Genomic DNA, 26853 nt, shown 5'->3' on the forward strand with positions numbered 1-26853 from the left:
GGCAGCACCTGCCCCAGGACCCTGCCCCTGCCTCAGCGCCTGCCCCACTCCCTCCCTCATTGCGGGGACCTTAATCTGCCCCCCTTTTCCCCCAACAGACTTATCAGCCAGATGCTACTCTCCAAGCTGCCAGGCTGCATATTGGCAATCAGATCAGTAATCAGCCAATGAAGCTAATTAATAATGGACCATTGGTATTGGCCCAAAAAATCTTTATCGATGCACCCCTACATTTAAGTAAAACAAACCACAGTTTTTTAAGTTTCAGACAAACCATTAGAGAAATACTTCAGTCCCTGTATATTCTCCCTCTTTTTTATATATATATACTTACTTTTTCCCTCTAAACAAATCTTTAAAATGTATTTCAAGAGCCCAAAAAGTCATTGCAATGGTGTGTTCTGTTTTAGTAGAAATCTCGGTACCTTTAGCAGGCTCTTTTCCAAGAAGAAGAAATCTGTATCTGAAGAAATCCAAACATGAGGGATTCCTCCAGAAACCATGCTCCTATAGATAGGTGACTGTCAGAATTGTTGAGCTGGTAAAAGAAATGTTAAACAGTCATGAGAGCAGTAGCGGTTTGGGTGGATCAAGTTATTTCTGAAAAAGTATCTGAAAATCTTTTGAATGCTTGTCCCCTGCAGCTGCATCATTTCTTCCTAGTTAGAATGAATTCATAAGCTAAACTCAGTCTTCTTGAGACTAATTGTTGAAGTAAAATATGCTAGTCTAGGTATAAGTGATGAAGCAGAGGAGTAGTAGATGGAAATTTCATAATCTCAGTAGTTTTTATGACACTATCATCCCCGCTGTACTGCAGCAGCTGGAGATCCCAGGGAATCAACTCATTTTAGAAGCAGGGGGAACAGGCAACACGAAACATTTTATTATATTGTAGCCAAAAGCAAAACTTATGCAAATATGCTGACCTACTCCTGAGTGCCAGATGTCATTGCTTGGGGGAAATATTAATTTTTTTATGAGCATTCATCTATGTCCTGAAGCAAAATCTACAGTATTCTTGCTACTTTACTTTGATTGCCATAGCAGTTTGTTGCATTTAGGGACTTACACAGAAGGCCATTTCAAATTTTTGTTAAAAGCAAAATGTTATGGGTTTGTTTTTATCTGAAAGTCCTGCTGCCAATTTAAAATTGATATAAAATATCAATATTATATATAGCAACAGAGTATAGCAAACTGATTCACATGACTGAAAGCCAAATGTTCAAATCCTGGCTTTGAAATATATTATGTTGGGCCACTTGGGGCATTTATACACAAGCTCATTAAACAAGCTTTAGTTAAAGCCCCCCCCCCCTCCCCACTGCCATTTTTCAGTGCGGGGATGCTGATGCACACGGCACTGGAATCTGCTGGAGCGTGGTAATTATTACGCTCCAGCAGTCTCAGTTAATCAAATTTGTTGCAATGCACTGTAATTGCAGCACGTCGGAGCAGCCTCAATGTACATGTACAGACACCCCTGATGTTTTGTGTTCCCTTCTCTCCCAAGCTACTTAAAATGGTGGCAGTACCACTTCTGCATTTTCTGTTGATGTCAGGGGTTAATTAGTTTTTTTTTAGCCAGTGTCTTGAAAATATTCTTTTTTCATATAAAATTACTTGGTTGTGAATAGGTAAAAGGGAGGAAGTGACAATAAGGTTAAGGGACACTGTCATGGCAACATGCTAGATGCTCTCAAGAAAGTAGGAATATCATTAGTACAGGGCTGACAGTGATACAAAGAAAATCTTTCAGAGTGCCATACTTAACAAAGCAGGACATACAGAGAAGGGCTTCAACTATGGCCAAACCATTTTCCTCCTCATCAAGGTCATGTTTTCACTCCTCAGCCTGTTAAAGGAATAGTGCATATAGTGGGGAGATTTTTATATTGCTGATCAATAGATTTGGAGGGTATTACAGAAGTACAAATATGGCTGGGTGGGAATTCTTAAGGTGACGTGTTGCTTCTGTCAAACCAAACTTAACTTTCATGCATACGTGTTAAAATAAATAAATAAACATAGCAAAAGGCAGAGTCTTGATCAGTGTAATTATCCTCTAGTTAGATCTTCAGTAAAAAAGTGAGTTATTAAATGTCAGTGTGCTCACCACTTTTTTCAGTAAACACAATCATTGTGTTCAGTCTGAAATACCCCACTCCTTTTGAAAGACCATTCATATACCCCAAATTAATCTTTTATTTGTCGTGCGAGCAGTTTAAGAGCAATTCTTAGTGGCTGATTCAGCTGCATGTTTCAATGCAGGGGTTCCCATGTCAAGAATGATAACTGAATTGCCCCTCTACTGTGGTGTGCTTGGGTGGGGAGATGGTTAGGAGCTTGTTCTGGCACATAATAAACAAATAGACCTGACAGCTGGCTTTTCTCAACAGAGCGTATCTGGTTTATCAGCCAAGGTCTTAGCAGCACATCCTATACATGCAGGGTTTTGCTACTGACTAATGCATTGCTAGTCCAGTTATTGGGAATTGTTCTTTGCAAACTCTGTAGTTTTAATGCCAATTTTCTCTTCTCCTTTTCTCTCCCACAGTCAAAAACATTAACTGTAACCAATGCTGATACAGCAAATGATGTGATTCTCATGGCGCTGCAGCAGCTGGGAATTAGCGTAAGTCCTTGCATCAGATCTGGTGACACTTTTTCATAATATGTACTGATTGGATCATTTTGAGTACTTTAACCAATTTTAAGACATTGCCACTAATGTTACCCCTTTCCGTAACAATACAGTTTTATAGAACTGAAATAGAAATATGTTAATAAAATGCCCTTCATCTCGGGATTGCCAGATGCATTATGAGTATTAAGTGTCACAATGCTCCAATGAGGGACAAGTAGCAGTCATGGTGGTTGCTAAGATGATTTTGCACATTGTTGAGATTAGATCAAGTGAAATCTTCATACAATTCCTGTATCTGGCAATGGCCTAATGTGTCCTGATTTCAGTGGGAGACGCATCTTTATTGGCCTTGATTTATTCCGTTTAAATTAGGCATCACAATTACAGTTACAAATCTGTGTACTTAAATTGCAAATGCAGGTGCTCTCCTTGGTGTCCAAATTGGAAAACTGTCTGAATGCCTGTGCGTTCTTACAGTTAAATGATGTGGGAATAGCAGAAATAGCCTGAGCATGTAACTCTCCCTTCTGTGTGTGTAATTGTACTTGTCTGCTTTAGGAGTTGGTCTTTAAGTAACATGCCTGCTGTTGCACAGTAAGCCAGTGGCAGGGTCCAGAATCAGGTCTGTGAATTCTGACTTTGCATATTCATTTCCTCTTGCCACTGCCTGAATTGGTTCTGACTTGTACTGATAGTAAACAAAGTCCACAGGTGGGAGTTTTTTTCACAGGCTAGTAAGTGGCCTGCTTTGATCTGAGCAAAAAACCCTGTGGTTGAAAAGTTCAGTGACATAGCTCTTAGGATACAAGCCTTTTGACATTGATACGTCGGTTGGCCCTGATAGTTGATCTGCTCAGGATACTCTGAATGTAGACTTAAATATCAGAAGTCAAGAATTGTTGAACACTGCTTTCCTGCTCTCTTGAGGCAGCATGTGGCCTGGGGCACAGTTTTGAGCAGCTTTAGGACTGGTACTTCATTATAAACACTATACCTATCTGACACAGGTCCTTGGAGCTTCCAAAGGGCTACTCTGTTTTCTAGACATATCCTGAATGCAGATGTTCTCAGCACCCATATCTGTATGGCTTTGTTCCTGCCCTCAGGCCTGCCCAGTTACTCCTGCTTCAGTGCATCAGAAACTAGCCATAAGGCGGAGTGGATTGCTCAGGAGTAGCTCCAGGTAACTATGAGTGTCCCCTAAGTCTCCTCAGTGCTGCTCTCTGGCTATTCTAAGGCCAAGAGCTTGAGTCTGGCCCTGGGGCATATATTTGGGATCCCTCTTGAGATGTTTATTCTATCAACTTGCTGGACACTCAAGTGCAAGTGAGTGGGCAGAGCTTATTTTGCCATGGGTAGACCTAGCATTGAGAGGAAGCCTGTGCCAACATGCCACTACACTTCGCACTGTTCCTCAGACACCCTGCTTGTACCATGGGAAGAGTCTGTATGACAGCTGAAGAGGTATCATTGTTACCTTAGAGCAGTCCTGGGATTATGGGAGCTACATGCCAATCCTAAGTCTAAATACCTAAGACCCAGCCCTGGCGGAAGTCAAGTCTGACCACAGAACTTCAGGGTATAAGAATGCCTCTTGCCCTGGTTGCCTTTTGGTCTTCCCTTGTCTTCAGAGTATACTGCAGACCTTGAGTAAAGAAAGTCTGCCACAGTTCCCTGTACTGTGTTTAAGCCCTTCTTCACTTCACTTCTTTTTGTCTATGGCTTGCAAGTAGAGATGAGACCAATTCCTAGGAGTATTTAGCTTCATAAATGAGCAACACCGCATGAACAGCTCTGATGAGAGACCTATACAAATTGGAGAATTGGGCCAAAAGAAATCTTATGAGATTCAATAAGGACAAGTGTAAAGTCCTGCACTTAGGACAGAACAATCCCATGCACCAGTACAGGGTGGGGACTGTCTGGCTGAGCAGCAGCTCTGCAGAAAAGGACCTGGGGGTTACAATGGACAATAATCGGATTGTGAGTCAGCAGTGTGCCCTTGTTTCCAAGAAGGTTAACAGCAAACTGGGCTGCATTGGTAGGAGTGTTGCTAGCAGATGAAGGGAAGTGATTATTCCCCTCTGTTCAGCATGGTGAAGCCACATCTGGAGTAGTGTTCAATTTTGCTACCCACCCCCCACCATTACAGAAAGGATGTGGACAAATTGGAGAGAATCAAGTGGAGGGCAACAAAAATGGTTTGGTGGCTGGGGCACATGACTTATGAGAAGAGGCTGACGGAACTGGGTTTATTTAGTCTGCAGAAGAGAAGACTGAGAGGGGATTTAATAGCAGCCTTCAACCACCTGAAGGGTGGTTCCAAAGAGGATGGAACTAGACTGTTCTCAGTGCTGGCAGATGGCAGAACAAGGAGCACTGGTCTGAAGTTGCAGCAAGTGAAGTTTAGGTTAGATATTAGGAAAAACTTTCTCACTAGGAGGGTAGTAAAACACTGGAACAGGTTATCCAGAGAGGTTCTGGAATCTCCATCCTTGGAGGTTTTTAAGACCTGGCTAGACAAAGCCTTGACTGGGATGATCCTGCTTTGAGCAGGGTATAGATGACCTCCTGAAGTCACTTCCAACCCTAATTTTCTATGGCTCTGTGATGCTGTAGGGTATGATGGTGGGCTGAATGAGGGTAATCTTCTTGAGTCTGAATGAGTCTGTTCTATCAGTGTAAAAAATATCCTTAAAACCGGTATGATGCAAAGAGATGACATAGATCAGAATCTGCTCCATTGTCTCTCCCAGTCTTCTGTGCAACAGAAGAGGATTTAGGCGGCATCCTTGATACACTTGTTCTCTTGATACGCTTTGTTTCCCCTTCATTATGGGTGTTGTTTTCTCTGCATACAGAATAGGGAAGTACAGTCATTTAAAACAGCAACACTGAAAAGGGGCATTTCCCTTAGCCTAAAGGGAAGGAGTTGGTTATTACTCCATTGTTAGCGCAGCATTCAGATTAGTGTTCTTGTATACATACTGATCTTTCACCCTGGTTTAAATTACTACTTTGAGTGGGGGAAAAAAGAATGAAAAGCTATCTAGATGATTTAATATCTTGCTTGCTATATTACTCTTCCAAGTAATATAGTAGGGTTTTTTTTATCTCTGCATTTTCATGGCATGAAGGCTTTTTCATTATGGGCATATTGCACAACTAGCAATAAAATCAGACAGGCTAAGGAAAAAGCTGCATTGTGTATATCAATCAAAGCACACCAGCTACATCCAGCAATTGCTTTTACTAGAGAAGTAGCTTTTCCTTATAGAACATCTTGAATGCTTTCATGTCATTTCATATCATGGAAGCCCAGAGACAAGCATCTGAAAGGCATGAGTATGATTTTTCAATGGTAATTAAATGAAATACATTTCATATGGTATGTGATTAATGGAGCTATTACTGTGGCTGACTTCACTGTGTTTTAGAAATCATCAGCATTTCTCATGGTGTCCTTTGTCTGACCGAGCTACAACTAGTTTCTGCAAAATGTCATTGATCAGTTGTTCTGAACTATCACGCAGGGTAACAAAAAGGGTTTGGGCTGCTAATTTTGGGAACAGTGCTGCAAAGCAGAGGTGAGACTTGCAATTGGAAATAAGTCATCCCCTAAAAACTGAATTTACCAGCCCCTTTCTTTTTCCATCTCCCCATTCAGAGCTTGTGCTGTTCAACTATATGTATTTGCTTCTGGCTGCCAGCCCCGAGGTACTTGGAATGCCTATTTTTATATTCCTTCTACCTCTTGCTAGCTAGCTTGGCAGCACTAATGTGGTCCAGAAAGCTTGGCTTCTGTCAATCTGAGTGAAAGCAGCCATGATTTTATGGGGTGTGTCAGCATTAGTGCAGGTGTTTGCAGAAGGCAAAATACCAAAGAGACCTGAGAGTTTGGGGAATGTCCTGTTGCCATTAAATGGTTGCTGTCAAATGTGAGTCCTTTATTCACAGTTGCCTCACAGTGTATCTGAAATAATACAATATTTTTTTCATATTTTATGTGCAAGAGAGATGGGGTCTTTATTTTTTTAAGTTTATTTCTAGTAACCCAGCATATTTAGAAAATCTTTTACTTCCATAGGAACTATTATGCATAACTTCTTCAAAAAATGTCCCCATCCCAGATCCTCTCTAACCATGTATTCTGGAGTGTGTCAGTACTCTCATTCATAGATCTTAAAAGATGTAATGGGTCAACAACCCATAAAACATGGTAGAGGACCCCATCCCTGTCATGGACTTGGCTATAAGGAATTGATGCTCCTGGATCTCTTAGGTATTTTTATTGTATGAAAGAGATTTCCTGGCTGCTTCTTCCATCACGATTCTACATCTCTTAAGAGAGTATCCTGCTTAGGAAGAAAATGGGGGAGGGCCACATTCTCATGCCATTCACATACCTACAAGGTTATGTTGTTTGCTGGAGTGATGTGAGTGTATACAAGGGTGAAATCCTGCCCCATTTGTTCATGCCTGCCTTTTTCTTTGAAGTGAAGGGCCAAGGCCTCTGAGGCTATCTGTCTGCAGTGCTGCCACTTCACATGTGCAGTATAGAGAGGGTTGGGCAGCTGAAATCTGCAGAAAAGTAAGATTGAGCTGGTTTTTGTTTCAGAAGGGAGGTCTGGTAGGTCATTGGGAGGATGGTTGATTAAATGTGCTTTAACCATTGAAGGAGAAACCCAGATTTAAGTTCATTCTGTGCTGTAGACTGTCTTTGTGACTTTGGACAAATTGCTTAGTCTCCTTGGGTAGAAACAGCCATTGACTGACATCACATTTATGCCTCTACAACAATATTTATGATGGCACAAATACCAAGCAAATGAATGTCCCTGTCATTTGTTGCACCATATCAGTAGCATGATAAAAGGTACTTATAAATTCTGCTGCTTTTAGGCCGTCTACTTGCTGTGTGATAAGAGAGTGTGGGCAGTTCTAGGAACTTAAGGGGCCAATCTTGCTCACCATGGATAGGATCAGGCCCCTAGATTACCTTCCTGGCTTTCCCTGTTTACCAAGATGCCTGGGGCACATTTCTATAGGCTGGAAAAGTCCCCTGAGGGTCCTGGAGTGGAGGCACAGAACCCAGAGAATCCTGGGTGCCCCTTTCCTTCATGCCAGGACCCACATAACCCCAGGTCTCCATGCTGGGACCTTCCCCATGCCTCTTTGTGAAGTACAAGTCAGGGCAGGTCCTGGCAAGGAGATGTGGGATGGTGCAGGAGCCAGGGGATTCCTGGGGCCCTGTGCCTCCATGCCAGGACCCGTGCTGACCCATGTCTCCGGGTTGGTGCAAGACTTGACACACATCCCAGCACACAGAGGCACAAGATAGCAGGGATCCCAGTCCAAGGTGGTCCATGGGAGCTGGGAAATTCCTGTTGCTCCATGCCTCCTTGCCAGGATCTGTGCCAGCCTGTGCTTCAGGTGGAGGCACAGGTCAGCATGGGTCCCTGTGTGGAGGCCTAGGGCACAGGGGATTCCCCAACTCCCATGGTGCCCTGTGGCAGAGTCCATGCTGACCCATGCCTGTGTAAGTCAGTGCAAGACCTGACACAGGGCAGCAAGGGACTCAGGGAATCCCCAGGTGAGGGGAACACATTGTCCTTTGCCCTGCATCAGGCAGGGGAAATGTTCCAGCATAGCTGATCCACTTCAGTTTGACAATTTCTGTTTTGATGCTCTGTGCTTCTCTTCCCCACCTATACTATGGTGGTAGTAGTAGTTCTCTACCTCAGAAGCTTGTTCTGAGGATAAATGCACTGCAAAGATCAGATAAGCACTTTAGCAAACTGTTCCCCCCCCCGCCACTGCTACTGTAGAGAGAGATGGATCCAGTAAGTGAGGCTGCTAGAATTGTATAGATGTCCTGTCACTTGTGCTGCTTGGATCTTGCCTTCACAGCCCATATTGTGTGGCATGGTAATACAGATATTTCAAAGCTTAGCTGTTCTGTTTATTTGGGTATTATAGGAGTAGAAGCTATTGAGAGAGTTCCCTTGTTTCTAATCCCTTAGGACAGACTATATTGTGGTGAGAACCTTAATGTACTACAATCTCAATGGCTGGTGACTTTTGATTTTTTTTAAAGGGCTCTGAAAAAGACTACCAGTTGTGGGTGAATTCAGGAAAAGAAGATGCTCCTTACCCGCTCATAGGTAAGTGTCTGGAATGGGTTTGCTTTCCAGCATTCACTCATTAACTTTCACTTTAAAAAAAAAAAGAAAGAAAGAGATACAGAAAACCTGAACTGAGGCTTCCTAATTTTGTTGGTTTTTTTCCTGTTTTTTCTTTACTTCCCTGTCTTGAGGGTTTGCCTTCATGAAGTGCTGCCCAGATGTGGTTGAGTCCTTTTTTTGCAGGCCACTTCTCCTTCTGTCATCCCCCCCTTGAAAGTCTTTGAAAGTACCACATCTTTCACCACAACTTGTGCTGTGTTCCATTTGGTACAGCTCAGTCTTCCTCTTGCTGCCAACCTTTCTAATAACTTGCATCCTCTTACGGAGCCTTTTTGGCTTTGTCATATTTCCTCCTCTCTTGCCACAGCATTGTTTACAGTGTTTCCCTGTTGCAGCAGAAACTCAGCCTGTGCTGGGGAAATGCAGCATACTAAAGTTCTTCTGTCCATGATGTAATTGCGTGGCAGAGGACTGGACTCAGTGACCCAAGAAGTGCCTCCCAGCCCTATGTTTGTCTCTGTTGACTAGCTGACTGAAAGCAGCCAGGCTGTGACCCTCTTGCTGAAATTGAACCAAACATTGTCAATTCATTGCCTAAACTGACTTATTTTTTTTAGACTATCCCCTCAGGGGCCTCCACCAAAACCCAGTGGGCGTTAGATTAAGGTTTGGAGTGGCCCATGTCTGATTTGCTTCAAGGATTTGACCCCCCTTTTCAATGCTGAGAACTTTCCATGATCTGCAGTAGTAGTTGTATCACATTAGATTGTGCAAATGAACAGAATTGTTAGTGGGAACAAGAAGTGTTAGTGGGTTTTCTTTTTCTTGCCTCAAATCTAGCCACAGCTAAATCATCCCATTCCTTCTCGTAGCAGACTTAACCCCAGATGTCTTATGGAGCCAAATATTATTCATATTTTATAAAATGTCAAACCGGTGGATCTTTATAGACAGTGCAAACTGCTCTGGCTTTGAAGCACACCAAACTGTCTTCCAGAGTCTCATATACAGTGTAGTTTGCATATACTCATGAATAGTTTTAAATACAGCTTCACGGGATGCAGAGGTGGCAAAATCTTTTTAGTTGATTGATCCTTATGCAGTATGTAATCTATGGTGAAGAAGGTGTATACTGGTTATTAATTGATGCGACCCTAGATATTAACTCAGAAGTCTACTGGATATATTAAGGGCCCAGCCTTTTTCAGATGTACTTCAGAAGACAGTTTAGCTAAAGCATGTCAGATTCTTTCTGCCTTGCATCTTTGGTTGCCTGCACAAATAGGCTGGACCACGTCTAAGCACAAGTTACATCAATTTAATTAAAAACATGTACCAGCACCCTTGTAATTAAATTAGTCTAAGTTCTGTGTATAGACAAGCCCAGGGAGAGCTTTTCAGGTAGAGTTTTTGTAAGATCCCCTAGAACTGACTACATGCTGTAGAGTCCCTGAGCATTGCAGCTTGGCCAGGATAGAACTAGTCTGTATTTTATTAATCACACTAACTGTGTGATTAATATTTTCTTCCTGTTTCAGCCTTAGGAACTATCATTGAGTGCCTGTCTGCACTGATGGGTGCCCAGTTACCAGGGACAGAAAGGGAAGATTACTTTCATATTGAATGTAGCATTCCCCTTTATTCCCTTTGCTTGACAAAATTTTGTTCATGGACTCCCAAAACTCCATTTCTTGCCAGCAATCTGGGAAACCTAATAATGAAATTTTTCAGCACAGCAAACCAAACAGTGAAAAATAAAGACTGGATTTGAAAAAAATATCACTCGTAATTTTCTGTTGGCTTTTGCACAGTACAACCACAGTGGGTCTGATTTTTCTAGTACCTCAGTTTAGCTTTGAGTGTAATGGCTTTATGTGCCATCATAAATTAGAAAAGCATCAAACCTTTATTCTGAGGTTACCAGGAAATAAGTATTGGTGGCCAGGGTGCATAATATGCTGCTTCTTCAAGGTATACTGAGTTTTGTAGGTTCTCAGTCCACAGAAGATAATTTTGATTTCTCTTTGAGCAGGACATGAATATCCTTTTGGAATTAAAATGAGTCACATTAGAGATGCTATGTCTCAGACACAAGGATCAAAGGACTGTGCCTCCCCTTTGGACCTTCAGGGGTCCTTATTAATGGAACAGCTGCCCCGAGACCTGCAGTGCCAGTTTATACTCAAGCCAAGTCGTCTGGCTGTGTGCCAGCAACTAAATGGTAAGTCCATCACTCTCCTCACAGAGGCTTCATTTAGCAAGAGAGTGTTTAGGTTTTGTAGCTATTGTAGAAAGCAGGCATGTGGCAGGAGATAAAGAAGGGAGGAAGAGGGCAGACATGCACCTTTCAGCCAAATAAGAGAATATGATACAGTTTTCTCTTACTCAAGTTTGCTTTTGAGTTGCAGTTTATATTTTTTGAAGTTAATTTTTTTTTTTAGAGAACTGCTTGTCAAATGATCATTCTAATTGCAGCAAAGCCAGCCAGCCAGTTCTCTTCTGTCCTGCTTGTTTGCTTTTATTAATGGTTTATTTGCTGATCAAGGAAATCCTCTTCCTTAGCAGCCTTACTCTTCTGTAGCAGGCAAGATGGTTTTGCGGTTCAGGTCCTAGACCAGGAACTCAGAATATTCGTATTCAGTTACTAACCCTGCCACAAGGTTCCTGAATGACAGGCAAGGCATCTTGACTTCGTAAGGTGCTAACTGTAAACACCGCCTTCTATAGGGTGACTTGGATACTTATGGTTTGGCATGCGCTTATGTACCTTCCTGAGCTGGGGACATAATCTCTGTATATCAGTTCCACTAGAGTAAAATGGGGATACTTTCTTTTTCCTTCTGATCCTGCAAAGACATCAGCGCATACATGCTTAATGCCTTGCACTGTGACTCCAGTGAGAATAACCATTTCCAGGGCATAGAGTTAAGCATGTGAGTAAATCTTTAAGAATTAGGGCCTTTGATTGTAAACTTTCTGGGGCTGAAGCTCTTTCTTATTTAGTGGTGTATAGGTGTATAGGGCTTTGTATCTGCATTGATCATGTTAACACTCTGAGTATAGTTGGGGCCTCTGCACTAATGCACTATTAATCATAATGCGGAGGTGTGAAATTAATGCACTGGGAGAAATGTGTTTTGCATCTCTCCATCAGCTCATATTTTGTGGATATCTTCACCCATGATGTATAGGTAAATTCCATTTTTAATGTTTCTTGAAATTAATTACATATATGCAGTATTGTCCATTTATATTGTAAATTATACAGGAAATTAATTACACTTTATATACATTCATTTCCTTTTTAGCCTCCTAGTAATTAGCATTATATATTACTTCATGGCATATTTTAGGAATGAGGCAATTTAGCAAACAGGTATAATTAGCTTTATAGGCACAGCTTGGCACCTGACATTGACTGGCAAGAGAAAACAGAAATGAAAATCAATGCTGTAAAGTTGTCACTGATAGCGCTGTGCAAACTACTGGAGATAAAGGAAGGCTGCTGCTGCATCTTGGTTTTTGGGTCAGCAGAGGGTTGGGACAATGCTCAAACAATGCACAAGCTTTGTGTAAAGTAGGAATAAAAGGCAATTGCTTTGTTGAGCTTTTCTATTTTCATCCTTGACTGACAAAGCAGTTTAAAGTGATGCAAAGGTTAGGCTGTTTGCACACCTGATTAACATGTGTTTTCATGTACTCCTCTTGGCTTGCACTCCTGAGCTTTAGTTTAGGAAAACGGAGAAGGGCAGCACTGCAAAGGCCAGTAGTCATAATTCAGCATTCAGCTGATCTTCAAGTCGTCTGGCCAAAGGCTAGGTTGTTGTTAGTAGCTGCCAGGTGACACTATGTACCAGAAAAATTCACAACAAATTGAAAGGGGAGGAGGTCTGAGGTAATCAACCTTGGGACTCCTGATGCTTCACTTGATTTTAGTAGGAGTTGCCTAGGCATTCCATTTATTCTGTTGGGTTCTTTGAAATGGGATGAAAAAGTAATCTGGAAACTTGTGCACAAAATCTACTAAAACTTCTAAGTGAGTTTGCAGCCACTGAGGGATATAGTTGGCTCTTTGTCCACACACAGTGTGGCTAATATACAAGTAGCAACCGTGGAAACCTCATTGTTTTAGCCATATGTTGTGCTAACAGAATAACATGCTTATGTTGAGTACATTATGACCCCTAACCTATGTCTGTGTAAGCAGTTTCCCAGTCTATCCCCATTGCTCTAACATCCCAGGGTATCTTAACCCTGGTGATACCTGTGTTGCTATACGTGCATGACACGCTGTCCCTTTCTGAGGCAGAACAGACTAGCTGCCAAGACCATGCCAGAACGCTCCAGCAGTTCAACAGCATGATGGTAGGTGTTGACATGCAGACACAGTTGACAAATGTCTGTAATGTGAAAAAGTTGCTATCCTTGGGCTAACCAAGTTGATGGCCCTCCCATGACCTGGTTATAAAAGCACAGCAGTATTTACAGCATGAAAGGGGTTTAAATGTGTGTGTTGCCTCTTTAGGAGGCTTCTAGCACACATGTGTTAGCTTAATTTATTACAACATAATGAGCAAAAAGTGCTTGTTAGCACATGCCTGTAGAGTATTATAAACACACATTTGGTTACCATTTAACTTCAAATAGTTGACCAGTGTGAATTATTTGTCTGGCATCCAAATTGTTATGTAATCATTTATTAAAAGAGAAAGGAGAGTACATTAGGTTGGTCTCCATACAAAAAGGAAATCTCATTGACCATGGAAGTATTCAGTAGTATAAGTTTTAGTTGAGAGAAGCCACAGATTGCTAACCAGGTTAGTGTTTGGGCCAGTTCAGAATAGTTTCACATAAGGAAAAAGTCTGTCACTCTGCGTGGCAGTAATTTGGTAGAACTGACGGGCAACGGAATCGCCTTCATCATACCTACAGTACAAGCAGCACTGACTTGGACTGCACCACAATGATTAAGGCACATCGTGCCAAACTTGCCGCCTCCAAAAAGATTTGCAACCAAGGTGATGTTATTGTTTTACCATTTTGGCCCAGACTAATTCACAGAAGGAAGCCCTACAAGTTCCAGGCCTGTGTTCTGAAGTACAAAAGTACTGCCTTAGCAATACTAAATAACCTATTTGTGTTTCAACCTAGAAGAAGGTGGAGCTTCTCTCACATATTATCTTCTTGCATGTTCTGGCAAAGATATGCATGCATCCCCTTTCTTCCCCACACTTTGTGATTTCCTTTCAGTCATGCTCATGCACCGTGGCAGTGGAGTGGCTTTCCTAGGCTGGAAATCTCTTCAGGCTAACTAAATGTTTCCTTCTGTTTCCGAACCAGGAGGATTTTTTATGATACTGGCTTTTCATTGTTTTAACTTATTTGTTCGTTTGTATTCCAGGGTTTGGAATAATATTTAAAAAAAAAAAAAAAAGGTTTTCCATAGCTCCATAAAAGACTTTTTTGAAGGTGACCAATCAGTAATAAACATAAAGAAGTAGGACTGGAAGAAACCTTCTGTCAGTTGAGTCCAGTTCTTTTTCATTCACAGGCAACTATTTACCCAGGGAACTCACAGAATTCTTCACACCCTCATGTCACAACAAGAACACCACATGGGAGCTGGCTCAAACTGGCTGTGGTGCAGAGGGTAGGGAACAGGGAGAGCCCAATAAATAGTTGTTTGTTCAGCTCCCAGCCTCCAGGCTGCACCAGTGCCTTAAGCCAGCTCCAATGCAATCCTAGGGCTGAGACTGAAAATCCGCTGATATTTGGTTTCAGCCGTGGGGTCTCACTGGAGCAAGTTCTAGACTCTAGTGGGGTACTAAGAACTATGATGGTAGTAAGTATTTCATGTGCGACTGCTCAGAAAACTTTCCAAGCCGTAGTAATGCTTACTATGATCTACATATAACTCATGTGAAGTGTAATGTGTGACAATACCCTAAGAAGACATGTTGGAAGCAAATGCTAAAATATACATAGGACTCCTGCATGGTTTGAGCAGGCTCCTTTGCTCAAGAGGTAGAGATGCCCCTGCTGAAATAGATAAAGCAAGGAGAGGCTTTTGCTGATATTGGCAAAACTCTTCCAATGTTACAACCTATAGGTTGTAATATATATATTTTCTATAGTTTTGTAGCTATCTGTCAGTACTCAAAGGGAAGGGAAAGATCTCTTGGGTCTTCCTTTAATCTCTTGAGCATATTTTGACAACCAGTTCTTGTCCTTTTAGTCATGGGTAGATCTAGAATTTTGAAAAGGGTGGTGAGGTACATCATCACATATAAAGACAACATATATTTTTCTCCAGTTAAAAATAAGCTAGAAGCTTTATCAATATGCTAGGGACCTAGGGTGGTATTATTCAGTTTGACTGAGGTCAAAACAAATATAACTTCATTGGAATGAGTTTAAAAAATTTGCAGGGCTGTGAAATAGGAGCTTCATTCCCAGGAGCAGCTAACAGACAACAGCATTGCAGAACAGAGACTAGCTTGAGTGGTGCAACATCAAGACCATTAAAAAGAAGAGATGGTCATTAACACCTGTGAAATGAAGAGTTTAGAAGGCATCAGGTAAATTATAATGAGCCATAAAGTCCGTTGATTCCCTCAGCACTGCCTGACTAGAGATGTTGCTGCCACTGCCAGGTGGTTGGTTTTAAACTTTGGGTGGAGCAAGAATCAAGAGGAGTGCAAGCGCCCCAGTGCAATCCTCCCTCCCCACCATCCCTGCTTGCAGTGGCAGGACATTGACAGTGTTCTACTTTCCTTGTGCCTAATTAAGATGTTCACAGCGTTTTTGGCCAGTGTGTCTGCTAGTTATGCATTATTAAGACTAAATTAGACAAGTGGGGGCCAGCCGTTCTGGCTGGCATACCACAAATTAGCCCCATAGCCTTCACATGCATTACTGCCATCCTCTTCCCATCAACTGCTTTGCCTCTTTTTCCCTGCTCTGTGCCCCTACCCAATCTGCTGCTCTGCTTGTTGCTCCCTGCTCTGTGCTACCTGCCTGATTTTTAATATCTGTTTTATTTCCTGCCCTATCTGCTGCTGTGTTGCCTCCCCCCCGATGCGTGCTACACACAGAGGTTGCCCATGCCACTTGTTGCATGTGCTACAGGTTAGCCACCACTGTATTTGACAAACACTTTTTTTAGATGGGGATAGTTTAGATAGGGATGATCCTACCTTGAGCAAGATGATGACCTCTGGATGTCCCTTCCAGCCCTAGTTTTCTATGACTTTGTGACACTTCTATAAAGGGAAAAGGTCTTCTGAATCTAAACAAGAGCTTTATACTTTTCAATTGCAATGAGCACAATATACAGAACATAGTAATATCCTTGCCACCGCAAAGGTAAACTTCCAACCAATGAACCTTAGCCACACTCTTATATCTAGTTCATCTGTAACAAAAATAAAGTTTTTAGACATCAGTGGTTATTCCTTTCTTCTGACTCATGACATGTTAAATGACAGTTTTGAACTTTGTCATTCCTATCATTCTTGAAGCTTTAGCTCATTTTTAAATGTATACTTTACATAAGTTTACTCATGGAAAGAATCTTTCATTAGCCTTTATTGTCAAAATTTTCAAATTTAAATTTAAACTTTCCTGTAAATGCTTCATTAAAAGACTTCCACCCACTCCCAAAAGGAGCATGGTCATGGAATGATACATAACAAAAATCACCAAAACTGTAACGACATATGCCAGAAAGCACAGGTGGTAAAAGTCTATAGTATACTGAAGCTGATGTCTTGGGAGGTACCACATCTTGAAAACACAGGAAGTAGAAGCTCTATAGATGCACAGAGTTTAAGGATCAGTTGGCTTTGAAGAGAAGATTTATCAACATTACTTTTTCTATTTCATATTTCCACCTTAAAGAGGCCACCGCATCTCTTTGCTGTTAAGCAGTTGTTTATACATGCTGAAACCGAGAAATGTGAAGAAATTCCTTTTGCATATAAGAATGTCTTGTGTTCCTTTCCTGTGAGCTGTGAATACGAGCTTCTGTAAATAATGCTGTTCAGAGCTTTCAATATTACCCAACTTCACGAAAACCACCAAAATGAATGAAGAGTAACCTGGCCAGTCACACAGGGCCAGCTGGAAGATGCTGATTAAAGCCAAGGTGTCAGCAAGTGTACTGATTAATGGGTTTACTCTCTGCAAAGTGGGAAGAAAGACAGCAGTTTATTTTTGTTTGTAAATGCACCATATTCCATCAGCTGACTCTTTGTCATTAGGTGTGGAAAGAGCTGGACTAGATTACCAGTGTACAACAGCACCAAATATATATATATTTTTTAATTTAACAAAAATGGGCATATGGGTAGCAAATGAATCATTTAGTGCAGTAACGATCTAGATTCAAGTGAAGTCGAAGACTGATTGTCTTAATTCTGCATGTACAGATGCATATTCAAGTTGCAATGTAGCAGTGCAGTGTAGATCTTTGACCCTTCTAAGAGGCTAGATGATAAGATGCATTCTCCAAATGCTCATGTCCACATGTGGCTCACCATGGACTAGGCTGAGCCAAATGCCAAAGACTTAGTTGTGTTGATAGAATTTTTTCCTTCAAAACCATAGCAACCACCACAAAACAAATATTGGAAATAAAATTGAAATACGTTTCTTCTAATAAATACCTCACTTCTTCCTCAGAGCTCAGCCAAAAACCATTTAAGAGGAAAAGGTCAATTATAAACTGGGCCTTTTGGCGTGGTCCGGGCACTCAGATGGACAATACACCAGTGTCTCCAACATCCCTGATTCCTGGGAAGCTCTTCGGCCTCTCCTTGTCAGCCATATGTGAGAATGACAACCTGCCCAAACCTGTCTTGGTGAGTTATGAAGCTGCTTGTTACCTTTGCCTGGCAAATGAGTATACAGGGGAGCAATTTTGCCATACTGCTCAAATGACCTGACCAGAGAATTTGGGAGGAAACCCCATCTCCATTTTTAAGCCAACATTTTGACTGTCAGCACAAACTGAGGTCAGGCCTGGTTAATATGAATAAGATCGTACATTGTATAATTTTTCTAATGCTCTTTTAAAATTGGCCTGTCTTTTCTATGTAACGCGCTATAGTCCTGATTCCATATCCCGTACTCGGGCAACACAAGAAGTGCCAGTGGGCACATCTACATGTGCATTAACGTGCTTTTACTAATGTACATTACATTCATTGCCTCCAATATGAGGTCCTAAATAAATGTGCATTAGGTTGCACTAATGTGCAGTAGCTCAAGTGCATACTTTTTAGGTGACACTTACTGCACAGTAGCCTATTTTACTGCATGTTAGCATATTGACATGTTTTTTTACATACCGCTTTAATGCATAGTAAAATAAGCTACTGCACATTAAAGTGCACATGTAGGCATGCTCGCTGAGTACTATTCAACTACCTAACATTACGTGGTATGGCATAGACTCTTTAAGGGTTTGTCTGCACTAAAGTGCTCTCAGCGCTTCAGTCTCCGGTGTTCCTGAGAGTAGCTTTTGGGGGTGTTCTTCTGTGTCTGGAGTGCATCTCAGTGGAGATGGGTTGGCTGTCCTTTAGCCATTCAGTGCTGGGACTTGCCTGTTACCACAATATGCACAAACACTAAGTTTAGAAGCCAGATCTTCCACCAAAGTCAGTTAAGGTAGGTCAATTTACCCTAGCTAATGGTTTGCCACAATGTAGCTGGAACGTTCTCAGCACTGTTCAGACCAGGACTTTTCAGAGCCTTCCATGACATCTTTTTTTTATCTTCTTGCTGCAGCTACTGGTGAATTTGATTGCTCTAAGTCAGTGGTGCTCAACCTTCTGGCCCCATGGGCCAGATGACTGGGGCAAAACTGGTCTGCAGGCTGGATAGAGTCCTGCCCCTGCACCAAGCGTTGGGAGTGGGCCCGGGTGCTGGGCAGCGTCCCCCTTCTCCCCTGCTGACCAAGATTTACTCCTGGGAGTGGCACTTCCCCCACCCAGCCTTTCACACCACAGTTGGACCATGGGGCCCCATGCCACCCAAGCCTGGCCTTGTACATTGCAATTGGACACCCAGTCTAGCTGTTGGGGGGCCAGGCCTCCTTGTGGGTTGAAAAGTTTGGCAGTAGGGTAGCACTCTCCTGCCACCACACTTCCAAACCAAGGAAAGCCTTGTGGGTTAGATGACATGGCACCATGGTCTGGATCTAGCCTGCAGGCCTGAGGCACCCCTGCTTTGGGTTACTTGTTCCCGTCCCCCCCTCCCCCATGTTAGGATACACTTAACTTGAAAAATCTGTTCATTTATTACTCCCCTCTAAATATTACAGGTATTTCAAGCCAAATTCAGTTCATTCTGTTTGCTACAAATATGTCTAAAACAGTGGTTCTCAGAAAATGTTAGTTCTTAGTTCTCACTTGTTTTGTTACTGAGGAAGAATAATTGAGCAATTTAATTCTTCTGTTGCAAAGACTCAGTCTACAGCAGGTCAGGGTGTTCTTGATACTATGGATTCCTGTTTGAAATCTCTGGGTTTATATTGTGAATCATGTAGATGTTTGCACACTTCCTAGTTCTAATATTGAATGGCACCCTGTGGCACACTTAAAAAAGGATCTCGTGGCACCTCAGTGCTGCATCATCCTGGCTTAGAATCACTGCTTTAAAACAAACCTTTTTAAAAGCTTTTATTTGGAAAAATTAAAGTGAATAAGTTCACAGTTGCAACTGTAGTCTTAAAGTTGTGGTCTAGAATGTTGTGGTCTGAAATAGATATAATGTTTAAACCCCAAAATGTAACTTTCTTTAATTGCCTGCAGTGCTTCTGCAGGATGAACATGACACGTAGGAGTATGGTATAGGATTTACCTATATGGTGAGGTGAATTGGGAGGCCCAAAGCCCAAAAGTAGGTTTGATGGTTTCTGCTTTAAAGCCTGCACCTTTAATATATGGGTCTTGCTTTAACTTCTGTCATACAAAACCATCTCAAACCATTAACCTCCACACATTTAGTTTCTTTTGGCTTAATATTTTAAGAGGAGTTGGCTAGTTGTGTTGATTCTTAGATTGAGATCTTGCATTGTAGCCCAACTATACAGTTGTTCTACATTATTACAAAGAAAATGGAAATGCGGGTGTAAATACTGTTCATGTGAATGGTGCATCTGGTAAAGTATTTTGTACATAGATGAACAGTTGAGAAAGGAATGTGAAAAGTAGATTTTATTTAAAAAATAATAATAATAATAAAAAAGAATCTTTCCATTTGGCATATTTGCACTTCTGTGCTTCAGGAAGGTGACTCAGCAGCCCAGACTGAAATGAAACAAGAGCTGTTGCTTACCTAGTCAAGTTACAGAAACTCACTTTAATGATGATGCACTCTGTACCAATATCCCATCCCTTGCCATATACTCAGTGATGCATGCATGCATAATACTTCCAAACCCAGATACTCCTTTGCACATACTCTACAAAAACCAAATGTGGTGGATGTTGGCTGTGTTGCCTGGCCCTCTGCAGCTGGAAAGTGCTCAGGTAGTACTGTGACTAACATGCTATGAAAATTTACAGAGAATAGAATAATTACAGTAGGGTGGAAAATAATGACGTGCTGCAGCAGAAAAGATCTCTAACTTTAGATTTCCTTCTCTTGGCCGTTTTTTCATCTTCTGTCTAGAAGAAGAAATCAGACCTCCTTGATACCTCAGAAAGACTTGAAAATATACTTGATCTCCTGTCCCAAAAGTTTTTAACATACTAGATATATAATATGCGGGCAGGAGTTCTAGTTCTACCTGTTTGTTTCTGTGAAGCCTCATTGATTTCAGAGAGGTTGGTGGCTCTGTTTAATGGAGAACAGTATCTAGATGGTCCGGTTCTGCAACTCCTTACATTGGGTAGCTCTTTGAAGTCAACAGTCTACTTGCAAAGTAAAGTGCAGCTCATTGGGAATAAGGGTGATGGAATATAAACCTTAATAAGGATTCAGAATTCATATTTGTTATGAACATGAGAAGCACTTTTACCACATTGAAAGAATTGTGGTGTGGTCTTTAGGCTACAGACTGATCAACTAAGTCAGAAATCTTAGCCTGTGTATGTATAAATTCAAAAGACTAGGTGAAGAGTGCAAGTTTTACACCTTCCTATGAAGCAGGTTCTTGCTATAGTCACCATCAGACACAGGATACTACACTACTGGACTGTCGGTCTCTTCCCATACATCAGTGTTGTGTGATATTTGGGCAGTTCTGTGAAGTTGTGATGCATCAGATCAGTACTTGGCTGTACTACGTGATAGGAATATGGTAGCACAGATCGTGTCAATGTCAGAAGTATAGCTTTCATAAGAGTTGTGTGCAGCCTTGAGAATATGCCCCATGTGTTCTTTGAATGTTTGTAGGGCTCATATGTCTTCAGGTGTGACTCAAAGGAAAATAAAATAGCATCTTGCTTGTAAGAGATGGTTAAAGAATCTGTTCCTAACAAGGCTTCTGGCTTTTTAATTTTGTACAGGACATGCTTACCCTTCTTTATCAAGAAGGGCCTTTTACCAGGGGCATTTTCAGACGGTCAGCCAATGCAAAATCTTGCAGAGATCTCAAGGAGAAGCTTAATTCAGGAGGTGAAGTGCACTTAGCCTGTGAATCCATATTTGTGACTGCATCAGTGTTTAAGGTATGCAAAAAGCTTTTCTTTTCTCTCTGGATGGAAGAACCAGCCTCTCTTCTGACAATGATCCAATTGGTTTTCTCCAAGGGGAGTTAATTTGTTTCTCTAAATGAGCCCTAACATTCAATCTCATCTAGAACATGTGAACTCTCAGACTGTGCAGGGCAGCCTTGCAAGGTCAAATCTTTATTCTGTTAAGTTGATGAAAGCTCTAGACCACTGTGAAGTGTATTATGTTGCCCAAAATATTGGGTTTATTTCCCTGGGGATTGTTGTACAAAAAGTAGTGCTTTAACAACAATATTGTTTTGTGTAAAGAGCATCCCCAATCCATAGCTGTGCACCACCTGTGGAAAGGACTGGCGCACTTTCCCTATTTTATTACCCTACAGCTGTTTATGTGAAAGCGTTACTTCAATGGTACTGTAATCTCCATATTGAAGTATTGCTAGGAAGTGTAGAATTTTCTTAACATAAAATGCTATCCCTTGTTCTGCTATCCCTGATGCCAATAAGTGAGGCTGTAATTTTGGTTGGGGAATTTTTAGTAAATTTCAAAGCGGGATCCAATGTAGTCTCCTGTCTGACGGTGTTACAGGGGATATCATGTGAGAATCGAATGGCTATGTGCATGTTTTAGGAGATGAAGGAGAATAAAGATATATAAAAAGTCTACTGACTTAATTGTGGTTTTTCTCCCACTTGCAAGATTCTGGGGATTTCAGGATTAAAAGATTGCTTTAAGCTCACTGTCTCAGCAACTGCCATCACAAAATTTTAGTCTTTCCTACGGGTCACTGCCTCTTCATGCTTCAGTTGTCTGCCCTCTTCCCTAGAGGACTTTAGAAAAAATGCTGCTGATGAAGCAGCTATTGCAAATGAATCAAAATTCTTCTTAGCAAAAGGGATTTTAAGTAATCTAAGGAATGGATGGGTCATTGCTCAGTGGATCAGTACAGATTTGGATTCCTCCTGGCACTGGATAGTGAATGTATACCCATACTGTTGGGTCACATGCACTTTAAGAGCAATCACATATGCTTCTCTGTTATCAAATGGTGGTTGCCAGATTCTGGGGCAGGATATGATGACTTCAGAGTGAATTGGTAGGCAGAAAATAGGACCCGACTGGGGATTATGGTCTACATGCTATTGGTCTTGAGTGAAGCTGGTAAAATAAATAAATCCCAAATTTTTACACACACATATCTGCCTTTGTGATTCCTCCTAGTATGTTTGATCCTCATTAGATTTTGTTTTTTCACCTGGGTTGGGGAAAAGTTCCCCTCTAAAACACACACTATTTTTATTTAGAATATGAAAGCCACCATTTTGTTCTATGGGTGAATTTTGACTCCAATGCAGAGATGTCTGTCCTCAAAACAGTGTCCCAGTAGAGTTAGCACAGTGCATAGGCATTAATATACTTGATCTCAGCTATGTAGAACAGCTCTACTTTGTAGGTGCCTCTTTGGTTTTTGGAGTGTAGCAGGGTTCTGCTCCTTACGCAGTTTCATGTCAAGTTCTGAAGACAGTTTGCTGGTGCAGGGGGGAGGTAAGGTGAAGTCAAATGGTTAGTACACTGAATCTGTTGCAGTTAAAAATAATGGGCCTCTAAGCAAATTCTTTCCTTCTGTGCAAACAGACAAAGCATTGGTAATTGCCTCCATTTTGTCAGAAAAGGGTCAAGAGAGGGTCTGAAAATATCCGTTTGACTTAGGATTCAAGTCTGTTTCAGTTGCCAGAGATCTACTGCTTGGCTTAGCTGCTACATAGGGTGCACAACAAGCCAGGCACTGCTGTCCCATCAATGCATTATCTCTTATGTGTAGCATTCTGTTCTTCCCCAAACAGCTGCTCATATGTTTTTATCCTTCCTCTCTCTCTCTCTCTGAATAAGGATTTCCTTCGGAGCATCCCAGGCAGCATTTTTTTATCCCAGCTCTGTGATAAGTGGATTTCTGTGATGGATCAAGGGAATGATGAACAGAAGATCAAGGGCATCCAAAGGTAATTGTTTTATATCATCTCTCAGGAGACGTTACAAAACATACCCAAAATAGTGGAATGTCAAAAATTAGGTGTACAAGATGCAATAAAGGAAAACATTTAAATAAGTATTTAGGTGCATACCTAAAGTAATATTTAAGGGCATTCCTGGATCTGGTACTTTCCTGAATTATTGTCTCTAGGACACATCTACTTTGAGAGCCTATGACAACAACTGGATTTCAATAATTTATTTTCACAGAAATGTTTCTTACAGAAAAAGCTGTATAAATCTACAGTTCTCGAGGTCTGTATTTCTGCATACCACCACAATCTTGTTGGGGCGTTTGACCCCGGTGCTCTTTCCTGTCATGGCAGGGGGTTGGACTAGATGATTTACTCAGGTCCCTTCCGACCCTAGAAACTATGAAACAATAGAATGACTAGGAGCTACTTTATTTAAGTGTGGAGGGGCAGGTATTGGGCTCTGGAAGGGGATAGATAGTAACTACCATATTTTTTCACATATGACAGACACCTCCCCCACTATGTTCATCCTCCCCCTTTCCCCCCCCACAAAAAAACCCCAAAATTGGGGTGTGACTATTAAGCAGGGAAGCTGATTTTTCTGCCTGCTTCTCTTGATCCTTGCTACACAGTACAGCAGCTGTGACATTACTATTCAGACAGCTGTGGGAGTCATTTGACTTAATGGCTTATTGTTCTTTATTCCACAGTACCTAATGGTCATCTCTCATTTTTAATATTCTTGACGTTCCACTAATCAAGCTAACCTTTCTTAGGGCAATTTTGCCATCTGCTAGCTGCTCCTAGAGACTCACAGTCCTAGAGACTCTTTCGCTCTTTTCAAAATCATAGATCTACCTATAGAGAGCTGTCTTTAATAGCACCTAGGATCTCAGCTTTTCTTAAGCTGGAAAGACAGGGTAAGTCAACTGAAGATTAGGCTCTCTGCAAACATAAACCTGGAAATGTTTGTTCTTCATTCTGCTTTTCAGAAACAGGGTGCATATTATTTTCTGGGGTAAATTCTATGTGATTAAAATAGGGCATTTGATAACTCACATTTTCCCCCCATTTATCTCTAACTTCAGTGACTGTTTTGAAGTAGGGATTCACTTGTGATTGAAATGGTGGAGCCCAGCAAGGTGGGAAGCCCCATTGCTGAGAACATTAAAAATAGGGGTGCATCTACCCTGCCCCAAGGGAACATCCTCAGAGTGTCTTCATTACCCCAGTTCCAGATTTGGAGCATCCAAAATGGGAGTGGGATTGGGTGGGCAGGGCTTGGTTCTTGACAGCAGTCTTAAGAGCACCACAGAGGCAGTGCAGACAGTCCTTTAGACCAAGCAAAGTAGTAGCATGTCATAGGGAAGAAATTATTTTACGCAAGCAGAAGAGACTAGGTGATCTCTTAAACAAAGGCCTTGCTGATTCACACACAAAGATAGGGCGATCCAGTATTAATAAGTGAATTTTGTAGCTAAGTGAACAGAAATTAGCAAATAATTAAACAAAAAGACAAGGAGAATTGAAAATTGTACTTTATCAAATAAAATAACTGAGCATAGGTTTAATTTATTCTTAGAATACTTCAGTGTACCTGAGCAGCTGTTGTGGTTTTTCCTGTAGAAGATGGAAGCCATTATATTTGAGTAGGAAACTTCTCCATACCATTTGCCATTTTTCTTCTGAGAAGATACTTAACTATAAGTCATTTCTTCTTGCATTCCCCCTGCCTCCAATTCTGTAGTTCCATTATTTTGTGTCCCTGCATGTGGAGAATGCTCTCTTCCAGCTTGTTTTTGTCAGGTCACTAATTAATAGAATTACACTTTTGTGTGTGTCTTCTCAGGCTAATGGAGCAGCTTCCCAGAGCGAATGTGGTTCTCCTGCGCTACCTTTTTGGCGTATTGCACAATATAGAAAAGCAATCGGAAGACAACCAGATGACTGCATTTAATCTAGCCGTGTGCATTGCCCCTAGCCTGCTTTGGCCACCTACTCCCTCTAGCCCTGAAACAGAAAGTGAATTCACAAAAAAGGTGAGAGAAGCCACAATTTTGTTAAGGCAGGTCTGTCCACTTTCAGAAGGCCAGGGTATTTCATGGACCAACTCCCCAGCCTGTATGTTCATTGGCTCCTCCACTGTGCTGGCAGTGCTCCCGCCCTTGCCCACAAAGCAGTGTGAGCACGACATGGTTGCCTTCCAGCCCTGTGCTCTCTGGGCCACACAGCCACATCCCATCCCACCCGCAGGGAAAAGATACAACTTGAGGAAGGAGCAGGGTCCAGGAAACCATGGTAACAGCAGCAGCTTCCATAGTGGTAGGTGGAGTGGTGCCTGGGCAGGAGCCTGGGGGCTGCAAAATAACACTTCATAGACTACATGAAGCCTGTGGGCCACCAGTTGGACCTGTGTCAATGAATCTCTGTATTCAGCCAGCCTAGTTGTTTTGTAACCAGTAGTGACCATGCTTAGCACTTTTGCAGGGACTGGGGCTTCTTTTCCAAATACTCTACAGATATTTATTGATTTGTCCTCACAGTACAAAGGGAGAAAGAAAGGGATGGAGATGATAAACAAATGTCCATTATATGAGCAATGTATCTGAAGAATCACGAAGGTGAGGAGGTGAGCTTTAATTAAGATGGTCCCCAGGCTGTATATGGTAAGGGGGAGGTGGAGAAGATGCAGAGGAAGAGGTACTGCCAGTGTCTGGACCTCAGTGGGTGCGTCTGCATGGGATGCTACTATGTAGTAGCAATGAGCTACTGCGCAGTATCTTTTTGCAATTGCGCAGTAGTGCCAGTGGGCTTTAACAATGATGCAATGCTATTGCACAGTAGTAATGAGCTACTGCAGAGTAGCTCGTTGCTAAAGTGCAGTACCATCTGAAAAAGCTGTATGGTGACAGTACTGCACAGTAACACCGGTTACTGCACAGTCCCTGCTTGTGTAGTTGTAGCCAGTGAGTATTGGCTCCATGTGGAAGATTCTCAAAGGCAGTAGCTATGAGCTAAGGTTAGGAAGACCAAGCACCATCAATCTACCCAGCTACTTTGTAGGACAGCAGTGCTGAAAATGGTAGAATCAAGTGCCACTGGGAAGCTATCAATAAAGACAATGCTATGGACAAAAGAAGGGGAAGGGGAGTATGGAAGAAGAAGCACTGTTATGGGAAATGTGTGAGGCAGTTGCCCAAAGGGGAAAAATAGACATTTGCAGAAAGCCTGTTCAAAAGCCTGTTCATCCTTAGGAGTCGAATTCATACCCCAGGTGTCTGTCACCAGGACACTGGCTAATTTCTTAGAAATGTGTAAGGGGGGTAGTTTG

At 41.8% G+C, this 26853-nt stretch overlaps 1 protein-coding gene across 2 annotated transcripts in view; it reads left to right on the forward strand.

The window, feature by feature from the left end:
* Positions 1 to 26853, forward strand: part of ARHGAP20 (Rho GTPase activating protein 20) — an 87518-nt gene that overhangs the window by 55053 nt on the left and 5612 nt on the right. For both annotated transcript variants that reach the window (XM_019530215.1, XM_019530216.1), the window contains exons 7-13: positions 2561 to 2638; positions 8748 to 8814; positions 10868 to 11056; positions 17518 to 17696; positions 21351 to 21512; positions 23407 to 23516; positions 25372 to 25561. In XM_019530215.1, the coding sequence (XP_019385760.1) occupies positions 2561 to 2638; positions 8748 to 8814; positions 10868 to 11056; positions 17518 to 17696; positions 21351 to 21512; positions 23407 to 23516; positions 25372 to 25561 (975 nt within the window). The remainder of the gene's footprint in view (positions 1 to 2560; positions 2639 to 8747; positions 8815 to 10867; positions 11057 to 17517; positions 17697 to 21350; positions 21513 to 23406; positions 23517 to 25371; positions 25562 to 26853) is intronic.

Source organism: Crocodylus porosus, unplaced genomic scaffold, assembly GCF_001723895.1.
Source record: "Crocodylus porosus isolate Cpor-Errol unplaced genomic scaffold, CroPor_comp1, whole genome shotgun sequence".
NCBI lineage: Eukaryota > Metazoa > Chordata > Crocodylia > Crocodylidae > Crocodylus > Crocodylus porosus.